The 20559-nt window shown below is 50.9% G+C and overlaps 1 protein-coding gene and 1 pseudogene across 1 annotated transcript in view; both read left to right on the top strand.

Annotated features, from left to right (window-relative positions):
* Positions 1-3047: 3047 nt before the first annotated feature.
* The window catches only part of UROC1 (urocanate hydratase 1), a 40659-nt gene continuing 23147 nt past the window's right edge, over positions 3048-20559 (top strand). Inside the window, exons 1-9 of the mRNA XM_075550793.1 lie at positions 3048-3173; positions 11653-11783; positions 13350-13443; positions 14321-14380; positions 14728-14856; positions 14995-15056; positions 17343-17409; positions 17499-17642; positions 18961-19049. Coding sequence (XP_075406908.1) covers positions 3048-3173; positions 11653-11783; positions 13350-13443; positions 14321-14380; positions 14728-14856; positions 14995-15056; positions 17343-17409; positions 17499-17642; positions 18961-19049 — 902 coding nt within the window. The remainder of the gene's footprint in view (positions 3174-11652; positions 11784-13349; positions 13444-14320; positions 14381-14727; positions 14857-14994; positions 15057-17342; positions 17410-17498; positions 17643-18960; positions 19050-20559) is intronic.
* On the top strand, positions 7472-8386 carry LOC142448540 (transmembrane protein 180 pseudogene; annotated as a pseudogene).

Genomic DNA, 20559 nt, shown 5'->3' with positions numbered 1-20559 from the left:
AAGGGGTCCCATTAGAAGGTCTGGATTAAATTGGGAGAAAAATGTGGGGAAAACTCAGAATCATAATGGAGACCAGGCTTACTGGTTTAACAGAGGTGGAAGCCCAGACACTATGCTCCTTGGCAATCTTCAAGTCTGAAAATGAATGTACCCCAAAACCACAGACAAGTCCACAAGGGGAGCTGTGCACTAGGAGGTTGGCACGCCACAGGATAGCCATTCGAGATCAAGAGGGCAGCATTTACCCCAGGATGAAGCTCAGACATAGTAGGTAAAAAGGAGGAATGGAAATGGGAAACAGGGAAGACGTGGGGTAAGTGATACTCCCATGTGGAAATTGCACCAATGTCATGAAACAAAATGTGTGTGAATTGTTGAGTGGAAAACTGATCTGCCCTGTAATTCTTCACCGAATTCATAATGAAGAAGGAAAACAACACTGGGGCAATCCAAACCCTTCAGGTGCCACTCATCAACATCTGGGGCCTTGGTCTGTTTGCTGGGTCAAGATCGATCCTCACCCCATAGGGTGATGGGAAACTAAAGTAGATGGTTGGTGCCTGGCACGCAGCCATGTAAGTGCTTAATATTATTGATTAGTTGATATCATGTGGTTGTGGTTCACTGCCTTCGGGTTGGTTCTGGCATAGCAGCCCTGTGTTCAATAGAACAAAAACTGCCCAGTCAACCCTGTGTCATCCTCACAATAGTTCCGTTTAAGTTCATTGTTGCGGCTAATGTATCAATCCATCTTGTCAAAGGCCTTCCTCTTTCACTGCCCCTCCATTGTACCAAGCATGATGTCCTTTTCCAGGGACTGGCAATGTGTGGTCACACATTGAGATATTAGACTAGAGGTCAGCAGTTGGAAACCACCAGCAGCTCCTCGGGAGAAAGATGAGACTCCCTGTTTCTGTAAAGAGGTTCAGCCTCAGAAACCCACAGGACAGTTCTCTCCTTCCCTAGAGGGTCACTCTGAGTCAGAATGGGCTCGATGGAAGGGAACGTGGTTTGGGGGTTCGGGGTTTCTGCTGATAAACACATCCAAAGTACATGAGATGACGTCTCGTCATCCTTGTCTGTAAGGAACATTCTCACTGTACATTCTCACTGTTTGTTCTTTTTGGCAGTTCATGGTACTTTCAATAATCTTTGTCAACACCATAGTTTATTTCATGGTCACTGCCTCTTGTGGCAAGTGACCCTGATTTCTGTTTCAGGGGTGCTATGCGCTTTTGATGTATGTATGAATTGTGATAAGAGTTGTATGAGCCCCTAATGAAATGATTTTTTAAAAACCTTCTAATACATTATTGAAATGTGAAAAGTTCATTTTAAGGAAAAAATATTTTGTAAATACTGGTTGCACTGGCTCAAGGTTATGCCCCAGAGGAGGATGATAGCTCTCAAGTAGCGGTGAGAAAGAAACCCAGTTACACCAGAACTTCAGGTGGGACCTGTTTCTCCTGCCTCTGCCCTCCCCCGAAAACACGCACATATTCTCCCCACTCCTGTTCCCCTGAAAGACCTGCTACTGCTGCTGTGGGCCCAGGAACACGCAGTTTCTGAACCTGCATCTCCCTGCCATCCGGGTTTCCTTCCCTTAGCTCCACCTGGTGCCCAGAGGCTGCCACCTGGTGCCCAGAATTAAAATAACAGCTCAGCCTGCCTATGGCCCTGGGTCCAGAGGTGGCTAGAGGCCTGGCCCCGCCCCTAGGGGCAGCTAGGGGGAGGTAAGAGGGTGCCATGCCTGCCAGAGGCCTGGACCTTTTCCTTCTGGAGAAGAGGCTCTTGTCTGCTCACAGCGTCTTTCCTGCACTCAAGTGAACCCAATCTACTCCGTGCTGAGACCCCAGTGGGATGAGCAGGATGGCGTCGGCCTCCGGAAAGGAAATAGAAATGAATGTGGACTCTGACCTGGAACAGAGCAGTTAGGTATTGGGCTGCTAACCATAGAGTCAGCAGTTCAAAACTGCCAGCCAGCTCCATAGGAGAAAGATGAAGATGTATAAAGATTTACAGCTTCAGAAACTCAAAGGAGAAATTCTACTCTGTCCCATTGGGCCTATGTTAGATGGCCCTAAACTTGAAGCAGTGAGTTTTGTTATTTGTTTTTAATGCGACCTTGTGGGAAAGAGGCTATCATCTCTTAAAGATTTACAGCATCGAGACCCTATATAGAGCTGAAATCAACTCTGACAGTGGATTGGGGATTTGAGGCTAGGTGGCACGGTGGGCAAGACCTTGGGCTGCTAACCAGAAAGTCGATAGTCCAAACCCACCAACCGTCGCATGGGAGGAAGGTAAGATGGTAAGACTGTCTTCTCCAGTAAGAATGTATACTCTCAGAAACGCCATAGATCGACTTGGTTGAAGGGGCGACTTCAGGGCCGGGGGCGGGAGAGCCGAGCCTGTTTCCCAGCTGTACAAGCTGAGACAGAGTGACTTTCTCACAGGGCTGTTCAGAAGACCTCTGTGGCTGAGTTGGCACCTGCCTACCTCTCCCTCAGTACCCTTCCCCCTACACGACAGCAGGGGAGACTCCAGAGGGCACTGGCTGCTTTGGCTTGGGCCCAACACTCTGGGCCTCCCCTCAGGAGCATGCTGCAGCCCACCTCCTAGAAGTTCAGTACCACTTGGTTTCCCCTAATCATGATCTGAACTCATGAACCCTGACCCTGTCTCCCCCATAAAACTGCCAGGGCAGGCCCCAATATCTGAGCCAACCAACTCTCCAAAGCTATTGCATAGAACACACAAACTCTGGACTCCTAGCACAGCCTCCCAGGCACCAGCCCCACCTCCTTTCAGCTCACAGACAGGTTCACAGCTCAGAGCATAGTGCTCCCCACCAGATCAACACCACAGGTGGCCAGCCTAGGGGTCAGGGACCCTGTGACCCTCTAATGACTCCTGACACAGGTTCAGGCCCAATGAAGAGTGGGGGAGTGGCTTTAGGTGTGAGGTCTCTGCCCGGCCAGGCCCTGACTGCCTGCTGTCCCTGGCCTCCTCCTCCTAGACCAGCTTCTGCACCATCCCATCCAGACATGTCCAGCCTGCGGGGACTGTGCTCTGGCCTGCCCTTACGGCCCCTGCCAGAGAACCGTGGACGCTGGGCTGGAGTACCCCATGCTCCAGTCAGGACCCCTGGCTTCAGCCCTGCAGAGGAAGAGGTAAGAAGGAGGGGGCTGACTCATTTCTGTCCCATTCCTTCTGGGACTTTGCGTCTGGATGCTGTTGGGTGGTCTGTGGTGAGTACCCCTATTTATTGAAGATAACTGATGTGTGCCAGGTTCCATCACTGCTGTCATCTCTTATCATCACCCCAGCAGCCATCATGGGGTGGCATTGTGGCCCCCATTTACAGATGAGCCTCTGAGTCACCCAGTCAGTAAGGGGTAGAGCTAGGACTCTCTCCCAAGGGGAGGGGAAAAGGGTGGTGGGAAGCAACCTGATGCACAGTCAAGTGCGTGTGTATCTCCATGCTCAGTGTCTGGGCTTGTGTTTTACACACACACACACACATGCACACACACACACACACAAACACACAACTTTGGCATCCTGGTATACCATAGGGCTGTTCTTATTTCAGTTCATGAATATTCATGATGAAGATAGTTTCCAGCAAGTCAACTCAGATACGTCCACATGTATCGGGAAGACATGCTCCCCCGTCTTCTTCTGCTCCCCCTTTCTCTCTCTCTCCATGTCCCTGTTGAGAGATAGATTGAGAAACTCAACTCCGATAGTAGGAAGCACATAAGAGTTTCCAAGCATGGTCGATGTGTCTAGGAGGCGTGGTTTCCGGACCTTCTGTCTTGTGACAGGAGGTTTGCAAGAACCGGGTTTTTGATTTCTCAAGTGCATCCAGGTGGACTCAAAACCCCGGCCTTTCAGTTAGCAACAAAGCGTTGAACTATTTGCACCACGCAGAACGTCCCGTGTATGAGAGCCTTCCCTGAAATCTTCAAGTGAGCTAGCAACCCCAGGGATAGGACTGTCCTTGCAGATGGTGAGGCTGGTGAAAGGTGTTGGTAGAAGGACCCGAGCCTGTTCCCCCTTACATTGCGCCCCAAATCCTTTACAGATACACAGACTGGCCATGGAGGGGGCAGCCCTATGCTTCCAATCCCCTTAACTCCCGAGGCGAGCCCAGGCCACTTTGGACCCTTGCCTCATTCATTCTTAAACTGGGAGAAAAATAATTATACTCCAGGGGGTTCCCTCCTCCCAAAACTTAGTGCTATGCATTGGTGCTTATTCCTGGCCACTCTATGCAGAGTTTGAGACTGTAGATATTTTTTGGGGGGGAGGCAGGGGGCAGACAGCATCATCTTTCTCCCCTGGAGCAACTGATGGATTTGAGCCACTGACCTTGTGACGAGCACCCCTAGACCCACAGCACAAGCAGGACTCCTGACTCCCAGGGCCCTGGAGACCAGCAAGCAAGATTGCTTTACAAACATTATTGTAGAATTTCAGGAACACAGGAGCAAACGGAGAAAAGAACCAAGAAGCACAAAGAATAGACAAATATTCCTCCCCTCACAGACAGACTCAGTGGAGCCCATTCTTCCCACGACGGCCCACCCTGACTTTTCCCTGAGGGTCACCACGGAGGGCATGGGAGGTGGGGGAAGAGAAGGCATCAGGGAGAGGTGGCTTTAAAGATTAACTTAATGAACACTTGAAAAGTGCCAGGAACCATGCCTGATCCATAACCACGACCCAATGTCAACTCCCATCTTGATCTCAGGCAAGTTCACAAGACAGAGGGTCCGGGACCCACTCTCCTAGACACATAGACCATGCTTGAAAACGCGTACAGGCTTCCTAGTATCGGAGTTGAATTTCTCAATCTCTCAACACGGACTTGGAGAGAGAGAGAAAGGGGGGGTGGGGGTAGATGGATAGGGTAGGGGTGTACCTCCTGCCCTGTGCTCCTCTTATCTGCTCAACTCAAGGTGATGTCAGCATAGTTGATGTTTTTCTGCCTTGGCTAACCTCTCCTGTTGGGTGTCAACAAGCCCTGGAGCCATCCCTCCCTGCACCCTGTCCCCATCAGGGCCATCCTTTTATTGGTCCATGTGACAGGGTTTGGCACTGAGAAGGGGTGCCAGTTTGCTCATGAAAGACACAAAGTCCCAGACAGGTCTCCAGCACTGTGGTCTGGGGAGTGTGAGGCACTCAGGGGGGCTCTTTGTTCTTCTGGGCACCAGAGTCCACCCCCGCATCCACCTGTCTCCAAACCTGGCGATGGCGCACTTCCTTTTTCTTTGGCTTGGTTTTCACTCTACGGAAGTGCCGTGGTGGATCAAGCACCCAGTTGCTAATCGAAAGGCTAACTGGTTTGCACCCACCAGTAGCTCTGTCGGGGAAAGATGTGTCCGTCTGCTTTCATAAAAAGAAAGCCTTGGAAAGCCAGTGGGGCAGTTCTGCCCTGGACCATAGGGGCAGAGTGAGTTAGAATTGACTTGATGGCAGTGGGTTGGTTTTGGGGGTTTTAGAAGATCAACAAATCAAATATGATGAGAAGGTACCTGTCAGTCTTTCCCTTGCCCTGTCAGCATCCCCCAGTTCACCTTCCCAAAGACACTCTCTCACATTCAAGCGCAGATGTCTGAGCACCCTTCTTTAAAATATCTCTCTCTCTCTCTCTCTCTCTCTCTCTCTCTCTCTCTCTCTCTCTCTCTCTCTCTCTCTCTCTCCGTACTCGAGGAAGGTACACAGCAGTTGGGTTCTTATTAACACAAGCTGTCCAGTGACCTTGGTTACCTTCTTCATAAAGCATGAACATTCTCATTACTCCCATTCTGGTTGTGCTGTTTCCATTACATTCTCATCTTTGTTTGAAAGGAATTGCTTACTCATAGAGGTGATTTTTTTGTAAAGGAGCACTGTACTGACAGGTGCTCATCATTATTTTTTAGCCAATTTGTTATTTAACTACAAGGTGACCTTGGGAGTTAGTTTCAGTTCAAGGCTTGAAGAGCATCTTAGGACAACCATCTTGTGAAATCATCCAGCCTCAACCAGTCCAGAAGGTCTGTTTTTAGTTATTGTCTGTGTTTTTAAGAATCTGAGATTCTGTTGCACATGCCCACCCACTCGTTCAGAGTCTACTCATTGTGGCGTAGATTAGGATGGTTGGCACTCTTAGCTGGGCACCATCTAGTTCTCCTTGTCTACAGGTAAATAGGTCTGGGTAGACAATTTGTCCTACAGATTAGTTTTTTTCCTGAGACTGCTTTCTCTTTTGCTCCAGATAAGAAGATAGACCAATATTGTATCTAAGACGGCCTCTTGCAGGATTTAAGACCCTAGACACTAGTTATTAAACTAACTCTATAAGCTATGATATGCCATTTTCCAAGCTATGCCAAGTTATGCCATATGCCAAGCTATGGTCCCAATCCCTCAAACACAGAAATTCAAGCCCATGGGATATTTAGTTATGCCTAAGGAGAATTCATAACTGTGCCCCCTCCATGCTTAATTGTTTATAGGGACATATGTGCATATGGTCACATAGATGCAAACACACATATATAGACCTACATACTGTGCATATATATGTATATGTGTGTATATATATACATATATAGTGGATTTTTTGCTAGTGTTTACCTTCAACACACTGCATGTACTTCACCCCATTCAGTGTTACCTTTGCCATCACCAGAAATAACAAGTATTGGCTATGTAGAGAAACAGCACCGCTGGCACAGTTGGGTAAGCACTGGACAGGCAGCCACAAGGGTATTATAAATCCAAGTCAGAGGTGTTTAGTCAGTTTGTGTTTTTAATCTAGAGGAAAAACATCATTCAGCAAAGGAGATTACAGAATGAGTTCCCCTCCCCCAGCCCAGAAAACAACTAAAAGTCAAAAGGAGACCCAGAATAAGCGGTCACCCTGTTGATTCTGACTCACGGCGACGTCTTCCGCCATGCCGCATTGTCCCTTCATGGTTTCTGAGAGTGGACATCTCTACAGCAGACGGTCTCGTCTTCCTCCCAGAATGACATGGTTGTAACTGCTAGGTGGCGTCAAGTCAGTTCCAACTCATAGCGACCCTGTGTGCAACAGAACAGAACAAAGCACTGCTTGGTCCTGTGCCAGCCTCACAATCGCTGTACAGTGTAACCCATCGTCAACAGCCCAGGTCGATGGCTCCCTGGCCCTCTTCATTCTGTCCTGCACAATGTGTTCCTGCCCTGCTGTTTGGACACCTTGGTGCTCGTGTCAAAGATCAGCAAAGCAGCCTCTGGGTCAGAGAGGTTGGGTGTCAGGCTGTTCTCGAGGGCTGGGTGTGGGCACCGGGCTGGGACAGCTGCTGCTGGCACTGCCATTGCTGGCCTCCTACGTGCACAGGGCCCCAGCTGGCGGGCAGTTCTTGTTGTGCCTGTGCCTCTAGGATGGCCTCCTGGCACTCGTAGTCCTGCCCCCCCCCCCCGCCCCGACGCCTTCATGGCTGAGCTGGCCTTCTCAGCCACAGCCTCAACTTCAACTGCTCCCGCCGCCATGCCCTTGGCTCCCTCTCTGCCTGTAGCGCCTTCACCTTCTGGGACCAGGAAGACTTCTCCTCTTTCTTTGCCTTCTTGGTGGCCCTTACCCTGGCTCTGGGCATGCCTGGCTGTGGATGTCAGCCTGGGGAGTGAGGGGGGCGGCGGTAGGGTAACATCCCCTGCAGCGGCTGGTACCCCATGGGACCTTTCCTGGGGTTCATGGCCATGACCTGGGACAAGTCTTCCTCTGCCATTTCAACAGCCACTCTACCTCTTCTTGGAGAATCTGTTGCCGGACCGCAAGTCCCTGTCCATGAGCCCTTGCCTGTAGGGCATCACCACATCACACCCCATCCCAATAACCTCCACTTCCTGCCCCTTTGCCCTCACTGGAGAGTCTAAGGGGTGGTTCTTCCTGCTCAAGGTGGGACTCCCTCTCCTCCTGTTGCTGGCCTGCTCTGACCTCCCGGTCCTGTTCTGCCTCTTCATTGTCAGTAACTGTGCCTTCGCTGAGGACACCTGGAAGCTGCTGATCTTGGCAGTCACTAACCTGGGGAACAAGGACCTGGTGCTGACCTGCCACAAGTAGGCAGCCTGGGCACTCCTTTCTGGCTGGTTTGCCCTAATGACAAAACCAGGCCAGACTTTTGTGCCACTGCCGGTCACCTGGGCATTCGGCTTCTATACAGGACATGTTGACTTCCAGCCGGCCCCTCTTGCTGCTGTGGGGAGTGCCCCTCCCTGGCCAGAGCCCCTCGCCTACCCACAACACAGGCTCTTGGTTCCAGTTCATACTGCATGGGTGACACCTACAAGCGGTCAAAGCCCGGCACCAGTTCTGTCCCAGGCCTGGAGCCTGCGTGTTAAGACAGTGTGAGAGACGAGCAAGGCCATTTGGGGAGGACACTTCCCTCCACTCCAGGGAGGAGCCTAGAGGCACAGAGATGGCAGAGTGGGACCTCTGGGGGTAGAGCCAAGAGCGCCACTGAAGGCTAAGTTCCCACATGCCTGACTGGCCCAGCCTGAGCAGGGCTTATGCATGTGCTCAGGACCTGTGCCCCTCAGTGGACAGACCAGAAGGACCGTCAGCCCTGGGTGCTCCTGGGGTGGCTGTGGTGTATGGAAATATCCAACACCTGACTGTCCTGTAGGATTGGAAACCCCTTTCAATACTGTGAGTCCCTCCCTGCCCCTCCCCAGAGATTTCTCAAAGGTGCCTACAGCCACCCACCCCATGCTGCTGCAGGGATCCCCCACCCTCGCCTGACTTCTGAAGAGGTTCGTTTCCTTGTCTGATTAAAGCCATTGTTTCAAAAACAAAGCAAAACAAAAAAACCAATGATAAGATTCACTGCCGTCAAGTCAATTCTGATTCACAGCCATCCTGTTGGACAGAATAGAACAAGGGGCGCTGGACTGTCCTTGTGGGTTGATGAGGTTGTTTTTATAGAAGTAGAAAACCCAAGGAGCAGATGGTGCATTCAAACTTATGACCTTGTGGTTAGCATCCCAGCCTGGTACCCACTGGAAGATCGTTCTTGGGACCTTGCTTCTGCCTAGAGGTGCTCCTCCCTCCACAGGAAGGGTCACAGGAGGATGTGCAGCTCTGCGCAGGTTGCCAGGACTCACAGAGACTCTGGACTTGCCTTTCAGCCTGCAGTGGGACCCCAGGTCAGCACCTCAGTGAATACCACTCTCTTCATCTTAGCAGAGGGAACTGTCCCCATCTGAGATTCGGAGCACTGAATCCAAGGCCCACTTCAGAGATGTTGTGTGTGTTTCCGGCACAGATTTAGCCTTGAATTTAGATCAAATGGAGCTACTTGTAGCCTTGCAGACATGTCGCCTTTAAGAATGGCTGCGTCCTTTCTAGCAACTAACATTGTGCAGTCGGTAATGTTCACACTAACCCCTGGGGGTTGTGTTATGTAATTATCTGGATGATATGTTGAAGTCCTTGACACATCAGCGTGGTGAGCCAGGCCTTCCCTAGTTAGTCCTTCGTGAAGAGTGGAGCTGGGCCCAGTCATGGACAAGCACTTGCCCTTTGTGAGAGAGGTGGTTTTCAAACTTCACCCGCCCCTCCTAAGACATTGTGAAAGCAGTTTAGGGCTTGCAATTAGTATTTCTCAAACAGTGACATGAAAGAAACTGGTATATTTAGAACCCGGCTAGAAAGAACTCGATTGGAACCCAGGTGGAAAGGCTACGTCTTGCTTCTTCATCCTTGCGAAGGGCGGCTGTCTGTGTATCTGGGGTCCTGTTGGGACATAGAGAGTGCCTGCTGTGGATCCCAATGCAAACTTTTTCTTCAGTGTTCACCCTTGCTGCAAGCTCTGCATAGCAGCTGCACGCCATAAAGCATCCTTTGACTGGAGGTCTCTATAGCCCATTCACAGAGCCCCCGCCCCCTACCCCCTCCCGCCCGGAACAAACATACCGTATATACTCATGTATAAACCGAGTTTTTCAGCACATTTTTAAATCCAGTTTTTGTGGTAAAAGTAGGTGCCTCGGCTGATATTCGGGTTGGCTTATACTCCAGTGTATACAGTAGACACAAACGCTCTAAGAAACTGGGTGGGCTTAGACACAAAACAAAAACAAACCCAATTGCCCACCATCAAGTCAATGCTGGCTGATAGGGACCCCATAGGACAGGGTCGAACTGCCCCTGCAGGTTTCCAAGAGTGTAACTTTTTACAGGAGTAGAAAGTCCTGTCCTTTTCCCAAGGGAAGGCTGGCGGTTGCAAACTGCTGACCTTGCAGTTAGCAGTCCATTGTGTAACCATGATGTCACCTGGGCTTAGGTACAGGAAGAGGAACCGCAAAGGCTCTGAGGGCAAGAATAGGCTTGGCGTGCTCCAGGAAATTCAAGATTGCGTAGAGGAGAGTCGCCAGTGGGTGCCTGAGTCTGAGTTACTTTTCTCCTGGTTGGATGTGAGGCCCTTGGAAAGGTTTTCTTTTCTCTTTACCTCCAATCCCTGGCTCCAGGCTCTGTACTGGTATCCCCATATCTGGTTAGAGCTCCATCCCGTGCTACAGATGTGCAGTGGGCAAGGTCCCAGACTGCCCAGCCGGATTACTGTCTACACTGCACCTGCCTCACAGCTGTCTGGCAGGCCTACTTCTGTCCAGAGGGAGACATGAGACATTTGTGCAGAACTGCCAGATGATCTCGAGTCACTCCTGCTGCCCACTGGGTCTGCAGCCCAGGGGCTCCCCGTGTTGTCTGTACCTTGCTGCAAGTTCATCCCCCTTGACCCCACCTGATGCCAAGCAGCTGATGCCTGGGATGGGAAATCAGCAAAGATAGTTGTCCGAATAAAGCAGCCTCTAGCAACTGAGGGGCCCATAGGCACAATTGTACGGCTATAATATATAAAGATCATCACAAAGTCATAGGGGATAGGAAAGAGAATAAAATAATGGACTCAGACACATTTCATGGTAACATGCTCACTTCCGGGATGGCCAGGTCCGCGCAGGGAGAGAGAGTCATTACTGTCTTGGGATATTTAGAGGTAGCCATAAGACAAGCATATTCAATACTTACATACGTCACAAGGTGGGCGGTAACCACAGTGAAGTCCCTGAGCTCACAGGTGAGGAACCCTAATACCTGCATTGGGAGAAGGAATGAGAGGGGATAGGAGGAGGAAGCAAAAAATGTCTGCTTCCATAGGGAGATAAAATCAACCATGTGCTCACTTTCAGGCAGCATAGCTGTTAGGGGAGAATCTGTGGGAATAATATTTAACACACAATCATGTACCTGGAATTTATCTCTAACTTACCAAAGTGGTGGTTTTTCTACTGTGGACTACTAGCTTTCCAGATTCCTTCTGTTATAAGTTAGTGAACATCGTCCTAGTCATATTTCCCTCCGTGTTACTTTCCCACAGATGGTGGTGGGGGATTCCCGATCTCGTGGGAGGTGCAGTCAGGAAGGTCTTCCTGCAGGAGGTGACATCGTGGACGGGCCTGGAATGAGAACCAGAGGTCTTTGGGTTGGGGTGATCAACTTCTAAGTGGAGCATAGGCAAATCCCGATGAGGAAGGAGGATGCTTGGCACATCGTGGAGGCCCAGGGAGCCTGATCAGAGTCCCTGCCACTCTCCTCATTTCCTTATCTTCCCCCAGTTGGCACTGAAGAATGCCCTCCGTTACTTCCCCCCGGATGTCCAGGAGGTGCTGGCTCCTGAGTTCGCCCAGGAGCTGCGTCTGTACGGGCACATCTACATGTACCGGTTCTGCCCCAGCATTGAGATGAGGTGAGCCCGGGGAACGTGAGGGGAGAACCCTTGGTGGCCAGGGATCCTAGAGCGTCAGCGCAGGAGGGCAAATCAATTGGGAGGAAGAAAGGGGTCCTGAGTAGATCACCCTCTTTGGGGTGGGGGAGAAGAGGGTGCTGTGTTGTCAACAGTTGAGTCTGGAGCTGAGACGGACCATGGTCCCCTGGCCTGGCATAAAGAGAGGGCTAAACATTCTCAGTCCTGACCCACCTGTCCTGGCAGTCAGTGTCAGGCAAATATACAGCCAAATTGTATATAATTATCAATTATAACCACAAGTCTCAGGAGTCTACCCAAGAGTCCTTCACACACTTTAGGGAGCTCTACCGGTGTCTTCAAATACCTGCCTGGTGCATGAGCACGCAGGGTCCCGCACTCTACCACTCCCTCTGATTTCTGATTCTGTAGGTGTGTTAGACTGGGTTCTCTAGAGAAACAAAACCAGAACGCTAATAATTTTATATATGTTCATACAGAGAGATAGATAACATAAGAAATACAGTTAATTAAATTATAAAGCAGTGCAACTCAGTGCTCAGTGCAACTCACTCCCATGAGACAGTTGTGAGACACTGGCAGTCCTTCAAGTCTTGAGGGCCCCTGGATAATCCTCTGTAGAGCAATTCAGGTTATCCAGCCACAGGCAGCAAACAGCAAGGCAGGTCACCAACAATCAGCCAGATGACACGGTCCGACAGTCGCAAGCTCAAGAGATGTAAATTCAAATGGTGTGGCGGAGCAGGTCTTGAAGGAACCTCAAATTACAGCGACACAGTCCACGGGTTAGGTGTCCCACAGGTAGTGTAGCTTGCAAATGGAAGCACAGAACAAGGCAGCCTCACACTGGTCCAATGACCAAAGAGCAAGAGCCAAGAGAGGCGAGGCTCGCCGAGCCATTTATCTCTCTGCCCTTCAATTAATCCCACATGTGTTCATTGGCCGTGTTGGCACAATCAACGCTAACTATCTCAGTAGGGCTGGGTGGAGGGTGAAGTCTGTGTTTCCAATGGTTAGTTCTCAGGTGACGGGACTGGTCCCAGAACCTCACTTTGAGAACGTGATTGGGGAATGTGTCAGAAGCCCAGACGGTATTTGGATGATCCCAGGAACAGGAGTCTCCTCTCATTCATGCTCGGGTTCCCAGCCTGATGCTCTCTGGAGAACTGATGGCCAAGAAGTCTCTGTTGGATGACTGGAAGAAAGCAATGAGTCAGTTGCTACCAGACAGAAAGGCTTCAGGAGGTGGATCAATAGCCTGTTGTGCATCAATAGCCACTTTCTCCCTGTTGGTTTCTGCCAGTAGGGGGGTTAGGGATGAGCTCTCCATCCCTGAAAGTGTGGGACTCGATCAAATTACCTAAGCATTGAATGGGCTCCTCGGTGGTTCCATAACCTCACAGGCAGGCCAGCGGGTGCTGCCTTAGTCCCTGCCTTTCACGCCTGCGTGGTAGGTGGGAAGGCAACGACCAGTGAAACCTGCATGTGGGGCGAGGGAGGAGTCAGGAGCCTTTCAGTCACCGTGCCTGCGCTGCACTCTGCTTCCAGGGCCTACCCCATTGAGCAGTACCCTTGCCGGACCCAGGCAGCCGCAGCCATCATGCACATGATCATGAACAACCTGGACCCAGCTGTGGCCCAGGTAACAGCCCCGCCCCCAAGCCTGTTGCGTCTGGAGACAGCCCCTGGCCCAGCACACTCCAAAAGAACCAGAACCTGAGAAACGGCATGTCTCATCCCCAGCGCTTTAATTTTTACATGCCGATCGAGTCGCAGGGAGTTGCCAAGGTGCGGCTCCTGGGTATGTCCCCGATGTTAACTCTTGTGGAATTAGGGCTTGACATCAAGACCGGTGCTTCAACGTTGGTCCCAGGACATGCATGCAAGTCAAAATTTTCTAGTAACCACGTGGGAATTAAAATGAAAGTGTGGAAGTGGCTGTAATGATATATTTTTGATGTAACCCAATAAGACATATTTTTGATGTAGCCCAATACTATAGCTTAGCAGCCCGATGCAGCCCAAATAAGATCATTGTAGCAGGAGACACTCAACATTCTTTCATCACACTGTGTCTCTGAAGTCTGGGGATGCTTAACACGTAGCAACTTCGCTGTTCAGACCAGCCTTGGTCCAAGCACTGTGTGGCACCACTGGGCGAGTGCCACCAAGCTGAGCCATGAGGGCTGCCCCCACAGGCCCGTCATGAGCATTCAGGGAGAGCCTGGCCACAGATCAAATGCCCATATCAGACAAAGGGGAACCTTTGGGGGGGTAGCTCCCTGAATTCTTGAGGGCGATACATTTAGAGACTAATCACTGCATCCACTGGCGAGAACTTCTTTGGCTCTGGCTCTGACTCGACCCTGGACCCAGGCTGACACTGCCCCTGGCCTGAGCCCCCGCTATGATCCTAACTCTGACTGGAGCCCTCAGCCTGGTCGCAGAACGGACTTCCCCTCCCGCACGCCCATGAGACCCTCCCCTGCCCTGTCCCAGAGGATCTGTGTCTTCTCCAGTTTCCCCAGGAGCTCGTGACCTATGGAGGAAATGGGCAGGTACTCAACAACTGGGCTCAGGTAAGATAACTGGGGGGACGCCCTGTCCCATGAGCTTTGGTTTCCTTAGCTCTCCTGACTTAGAGGAAATGTGCAGATCTGTTACCAAGCAGCTTGTTTTGCCGCCTCCCTGCTGCCTGCAGTATCACCCTCAGAGCTTGTTTGGGGATGTGCAAGCTTCTAGGAGTGGGGAGGAGCTGTGTGATCGGAGGCACCAGGAGCCCCGGGAAAGTCCTGGGTGGATGGAGGGATGCAGCCTGGGCGAGCCTGGTGGGGCTGGCCAAGAGTTCTCTGGGCTAGGTTGGTCGCTGGGATGCCCTGGACAGGAGGCACACGCTCACAGGCGATTCCTCTTCAATCTCCTCTAGTTCTGGCTGCTCATGTCCTACTTGTCGAAGATGACAGAGGAACAGACTTTGGTCATGTACAGTGGACATCCGCTGGGCCTCTTCCCCAGTAGCCCTGATGCCCCACGGCTGGTCATCACCAATGGAATGGTGGGTCCAAAGAGAAGGGGCATGACTTGGTCATATAACACCTGTAGCTGGGCTTCACGGCAGGGAGATGCTGGGACAGGGAGGAGGGCCAAGTGCCGCCACGCGTACCCCCTGCCTACTCTCCTCCCACTTTTCTAGGCCATTCCCAACTACTCCTCCAGGGCCACGTACGAGAAGCTCTTCGCCTTGGGGGTCACTATGTAAGTCACTTTTCCCATTATCGCCACAGCCATGTGGCCCGATGAAATGCCATTTTGAAAAATGCTCGCAGGTACCTCCCCTGCATCATAAGTAATTTCATTTTTCACACGTTACCTATGGTTTTATAGATAGGCCTATAATTTTTAGACTTGTAAGTGAGCAAACAAACAGGGATCTAACGTATTCGTGTTTGACTGTCCGCGTCTGTGCCATGGTTTCCCGTTTTCTGCAATTATAAAGAAAGCTGTGGTGAATGTCCAGATTCATCCATATTTGGGGCATAACTCCAGGATAATAAGCACTTTAAAATGTGGCCAACACTATAGAATTGGGAGGCAATTAAGGCAAGCTTGGGATGATATTTTACGGGGCAGTGATAACAGTCACCGCCATTTGCTCTGGAAATCGTCCCTCCCTGACCCATTTTGTGGAGAAACCGGCCAAGTCAGGAACTCACTCGCTTTTTTGGGTTAGTCCTGAGTTATTTGTGTTGCTGCTGCTGAAGACCCCGGAAACCTCTTCGGTGTGCCCAGCAGCGAGAACAGCCATGGAATCTAAGAGACGTGGTTTGAGTTCTGGCTCCACCACTTCCCAGCCGGGATGTGGTGCTTCTGTTTCAGACTCAAGAGGTTTGAGTTAAGGAGAGTGGAGCTGGAGGCACCAGGGAGGCTGTGCACGTGCTGTGTGGCACTCAGTGAAGAAAGATGCAAATGGAAAAGCTTTAGACTTCCAAGATAAGCGATCTGAAAAATACTAATTAAAATAGCACTTTTCTGTAGCCTTGATGACTGTATAACCCAACCCCTCTTGATGGGCCTGACCCACCAACTTGTATGTGAATGGCTATATTGAATTTTGTAAGATATGGCAAACAAACAAGCAAAAAACTACTATAGAAGGGAAAAAATAAGGGTCCCTGGGGGGTAGGGTTGGGGATGGAAGGGATAAAGGGGAGCTGATATGAAGGGATTCAAGTAGAAAGAAAAGGTTTTGAAACAGATCGTGGTAGCGATTGGACAACACTGCCTGATGTGATTGAACTATGGCATGTTCTGATATCAGTAAGAGCTTCAAATAAAATGATTAAAAATAAAATAAAACAGCGCTTTCTCAAGCTGATAAAAATGAAAATGCTGATGAGGAGATGGGAAACAGGTGGTCACAGGTCATCAGTCGAGGCTACGTCAGTTCAAAGATGGGGTGACTAGGAGAGGTATGATCTAGCGATTGGTGTCAACGTTTTAAGTACGCGGTGAAACCGTGAGACCCCGGAACAAGACTGCTTTGCTTTTCTGGGTCTCGAAAGCGCTCTGTCTTTGATGGGGTTCAGTGGTCTTACTTTCCAATGACTTGTTTTAGTGGAAAATATCTGAGTTTTCTTCTCTGGCAGATTTCTACCTTACACCGGGGTTATCTGACCTTTGTGGGTGTCACTGGGCACACTTTTGACCCCACACTTTTAGTTCCCAGCATGCTCTTGGGGGCGGGGGGACAAGCAGCTTGCCATTTCAGCACCAAGGGCTGGAGTTAGAGAGGCTGAAGATCCGTTTTCAGCTCCACCATTCATTCCTGTGTGACCTTGAAATGTGGTATCTTCATCTGGAAAGAAGGAACAGTAATAAAAACCTTCTCCCCCTGGCCCCAGAAGGGTGGGATTAGCTGCAGGGTAGAGTTCTGGAGTGGTTGTGAGCCCCACCAGGGGCATCCCCTTGGGAGCACATGGTTCCCTGAGAAGGTCAACTGGGGCTGCCTTGGGGCTGGGAATGATATTACCACTCTTCTCATAGGTGATGGTCACACACCTTTGAAGGTTAAAGCCACGCGTCCCTGTGTTGCCAGCATTCAGTGCAGACTGTGGGACTACAGTCTAATCTTAACCCTCAAAAGTCAATCAGGCTGTATGACCCAGTGGATAGGTCGGGCTTTGCCCCTACCCTGACGCAGGAGTGTCTAGTTGATACAATCCCACACCATCACACTTAAGTGTTGGAGCATTTACAGCTGTTTGGCTTCAGTAGTCAGGACCCAATGTTTTCCAAATTGGTTTTTAACCAATTATAGTACAGCATTTAAGACGGGTGGGAGTCTGTTTGTAAAAGTTCTGGAGACTGGAAGGGACCAACTTTAGGAGACTCTAGTTTTATATAGAATTTGTTTTTTTTAACAAGTAGGCTGTGTTCCTGTTAATTAAAAATTAATTTCAAAAGCATAAAGTGCTTGCCTCCAGAGCTGCTTGTGGTTGCTGGGCTCACTCATGTTCCTTTTGTCCTCTCTGTGGTGGGCAGGTATGGCCAGATGACAGCGGGTAGCTACTGCTACATCGGTCCCCAAGGAATTGTCCACGGCACAGTGGTGAGAGGCAGGGGACCACACCTTGCTCTTGGGGTGGGTCCTGGTCTCAAGGGTGGGAGGTGGGCACTTCCAGCCTCTTCTTTCCTTAGCTCACCCTGTTGAACGCTGGGCGCCGCTACCTGGGCCTCGAGGACTTGACTGGGAAGGTCTTTGTCACCTCTGGACTCGGCGGCATGAGCGGAGCCCAGGCAAAGGCTGCAGTCATTGTAGGGTGCATCGGGGTGATAGCAGAGGTGAGTGTGGGTTCCTGATCTGTGTTCTTTGTCTCCTTATTTCCTTTGTGTGGCAGATGCTCAGCCCACACGGGCCTCCCTCTCCTCTCTCCCACTTACCCAACACCGGTCTCTGCTCACTCCCCTCTTTACCGGACACCCACCCCTCTGCTCCATGCCTCTTCACAACCGCCTCCCTGCCATCTGTACCCACCTCTCATCTCTCCTGTCCCTCACTCCTCTCTTGCGCTGACCCTCCCCGACCTCACTGGCTGGCAGCATCGTTTCTTGCCTTTCGTATGTGCATCGCCTGGCACTGTCTAGTCCCGTTGGCTGGTTTTCCAACATGCTGTCACCTTCGGTGTCACTTTCCTGTACCCTGCCTTATGCCCCAAACCCAGTACTGTGTCTGAAACACAGAAGGGAGAAGACAACAGCGTGTGACTCTCCCCAGCTCAAACCACTCCTAGGACTCAAGTTGAGAGGCAGGCATCTCTCTTCAAGGCAGGCAGGGGGCTTTGAGATGAGGTGCAGTGATGCTCACTCGGACGGCCTGGGCTGAGTTGACACGAAAGCCTGCCATCCCGTCCTAGCTGTGAGAAGCACATTTGGCTACAGGGGACAGAACACCTCATTCCAGAACATCTTTCCTCTGCGATCACCTCTCTTCTCTCCCACCACTCCTTCCCCCCCTTGCCTCTCCTCTCCCCCTTTGTTCCTCCATCATTTTCTTCACGTCCCCATGTCTCTCTCCCCCTCCACTTCGCCCAATACCCACTTCTCTTTCCCCTGCCACTCCCCCTCATGCCTGGTTCTCCTCTCTCCTCACGCTCGCCCACGCCCACCTCTCCCCGCTTCCCCACTCACCCCAACACCTGCGGCTTTTCTTACACAATCGCTAGAGACCCGTGTGCTTTCCTCTTAAATACAGAATGGCTGCCCCAGCCATCCCGTCTGCAGTCCAAGCAGGAAGAAGGGAGGGTTAGCCATTTTAAAAGGAAGGAAGGGATAAGCTCACAGACCTCTTGACACCTTTTGTTTCGCCGGTCAGTACGGAATCAAGCGATGGTTTTATCTGCAAAGGAGGCTGGGAGGCGTGGGGAGGATTGTTGTGGGGGTTCCAGGTGGTTTATCTCCTAGGCTGAGCACAATGTCCCCTGGCAAAATCTGGGTTCTGTTAATAAGAAGGGCAGTAGAGGGAGTAAAAAAAGAGGAGGTAGCTCATCAGGTGCCCTGAGACTAGACACACAGGTGATGGATGTGGGCAGTGCCACCCTCCTGGGTTGAAAGGGAGACCCCTGGGTATAGGTAACCAACTAGCTGTGTCTTGTGGTCCCAGGTGGATAAAGCAGCCCTTATGAAGCGCCACAAGCAAGGCTGGCTAATGGAGGTGACTGACAGCTTGGACCACTGCATCCAGAGACTCAGGTACAGCTTTGAGCTCAATCCAGAGCCCAGACACCGAGCCTGTCTGTCCCGATGGAGGGCGAGAGATGGGGCAGCTCTGAGGGGGGACTTGGGTGATGCCTGGAACCTGGGCACAAGCAGATGCCCAAGTCAAGTCTACAGTAGGGATAACACAGGAAGGACCTTTCTTGTTCAATTGTTCTTCTAAAACTTTGATTCCTATTATTGCAACTGTGCAGAATGTCACTGGATATTGTATGTTCAGTGGTCAGACACTGACATGGATAGATTCTCAGATACTTCTCTGAGTATGCCTGAAAGACGGTCCCCACTTTCGCACAGAATACGCCTTATTTTCCTCCCTGCTGTGGGGCCAGCAGCCAGCCCCATCCTGGTACAAGGGAGGGAGGTGCCCCTCGTGTTTTCCCTTAATGTGCCCCTGTCACGATTAGCCAAGTTTTCGTTTGGAAACTTTTTATTGACTTTTTGTAGTAGTGGCCTCCTACGGTGTGGGTCATTTTGTGATCGACTAACTTTTCACGGAGCACAAAGACCTCCAGATTCCTCCATGTGATGAGTTGTTTCACAGATGTGCGCTCTTCTTTATTTAACATCGCTGCATTTCCATTGTGTTTTTGTATCCGCGTTTGTGGATCTATTCTTCCACTGATGGGCGTTTAGGTGATTTTATTCCTGTGTGCGCGTGTGTGCGCACGCGTGTGTGCACGTGTGAGTGTGTGTGCGTGCGTGTGTGTGCGCGTATGCGTGTGTGCACGTGCGTGTGTGTGCTCATATGCGTGTGTGTGCACGTGCGTGTGTGCGTGTGTGTTTGTGCGTGCGTGTGTGCGCATGCGTGCGTGCGTCGGTGTGCGCGCGCATGTGTGTGCGTGTGTGTTTGAGAGCGGTGCTACAAGGAACAGGGGTGTGCACACATCCGTTCATGCTATAGTACTTAGTTCTCGAGGAAAATACCAAGTAGAGGAACTGCTGGGTCAGGTAGCATTTCTATGCCCAACTTTTTGAGCAAACGTCACACCACGTTCCCCAGTGGTCACACCACGTTCCCCAGTGGTCACACCCTCGTTCTGTCCCGCCAGCAGTGTCTGAGGTTCCAGCCTCTTCACCTGCTCACCAGCCTTTGTTATGTTTTTGTTTGTTTGAGTTTTTCCTTGACTCTAGGGTAAATGAGATCTCATTGTCTTTCTAAGTTGCATCTCTGGAAATGTCTTTCTTATTGCGGTGTTGACGTTTTCTATCCAGCTCGTTTTACTTTATTTTTCTGTGAACTTCAGAGACCACCTCTTGTCCAACGTGCACACTCTCAATCAATCGCATTATCTCCCCGTCCCTTTGCTTCGCGGTGCAGAGAGAGTCTGTTTGGGAAGATGCAGTCGGGTTGGGGGTTTCGACCCTGGCTGCAGTTGGAATCACCAGGGAGACTGAAACCTAGTGTAAGGCTGTAGCCATGGTTTCAAATGTGCACAGCAGTTGAGAAGATACTATGAGAAGAAATTCCAGTGGCCTTCTTATG

Source organism: Tenrec ecaudatus, chromosome 5, assembly GCF_050624435.1.
Source record: "Tenrec ecaudatus isolate mTenEca1 chromosome 5, mTenEca1.hap1, whole genome shotgun sequence".
NCBI classification, from domain to species: domain Eukaryota; kingdom Metazoa; phylum Chordata; class Mammalia; order Afrosoricida; family Tenrecidae; genus Tenrec; species Tenrec ecaudatus.
The sequence above is the reverse complement of the archived record's forward strand: the minus strand, read 5'-3'. Positions and strand labels throughout refer to the sequence as shown.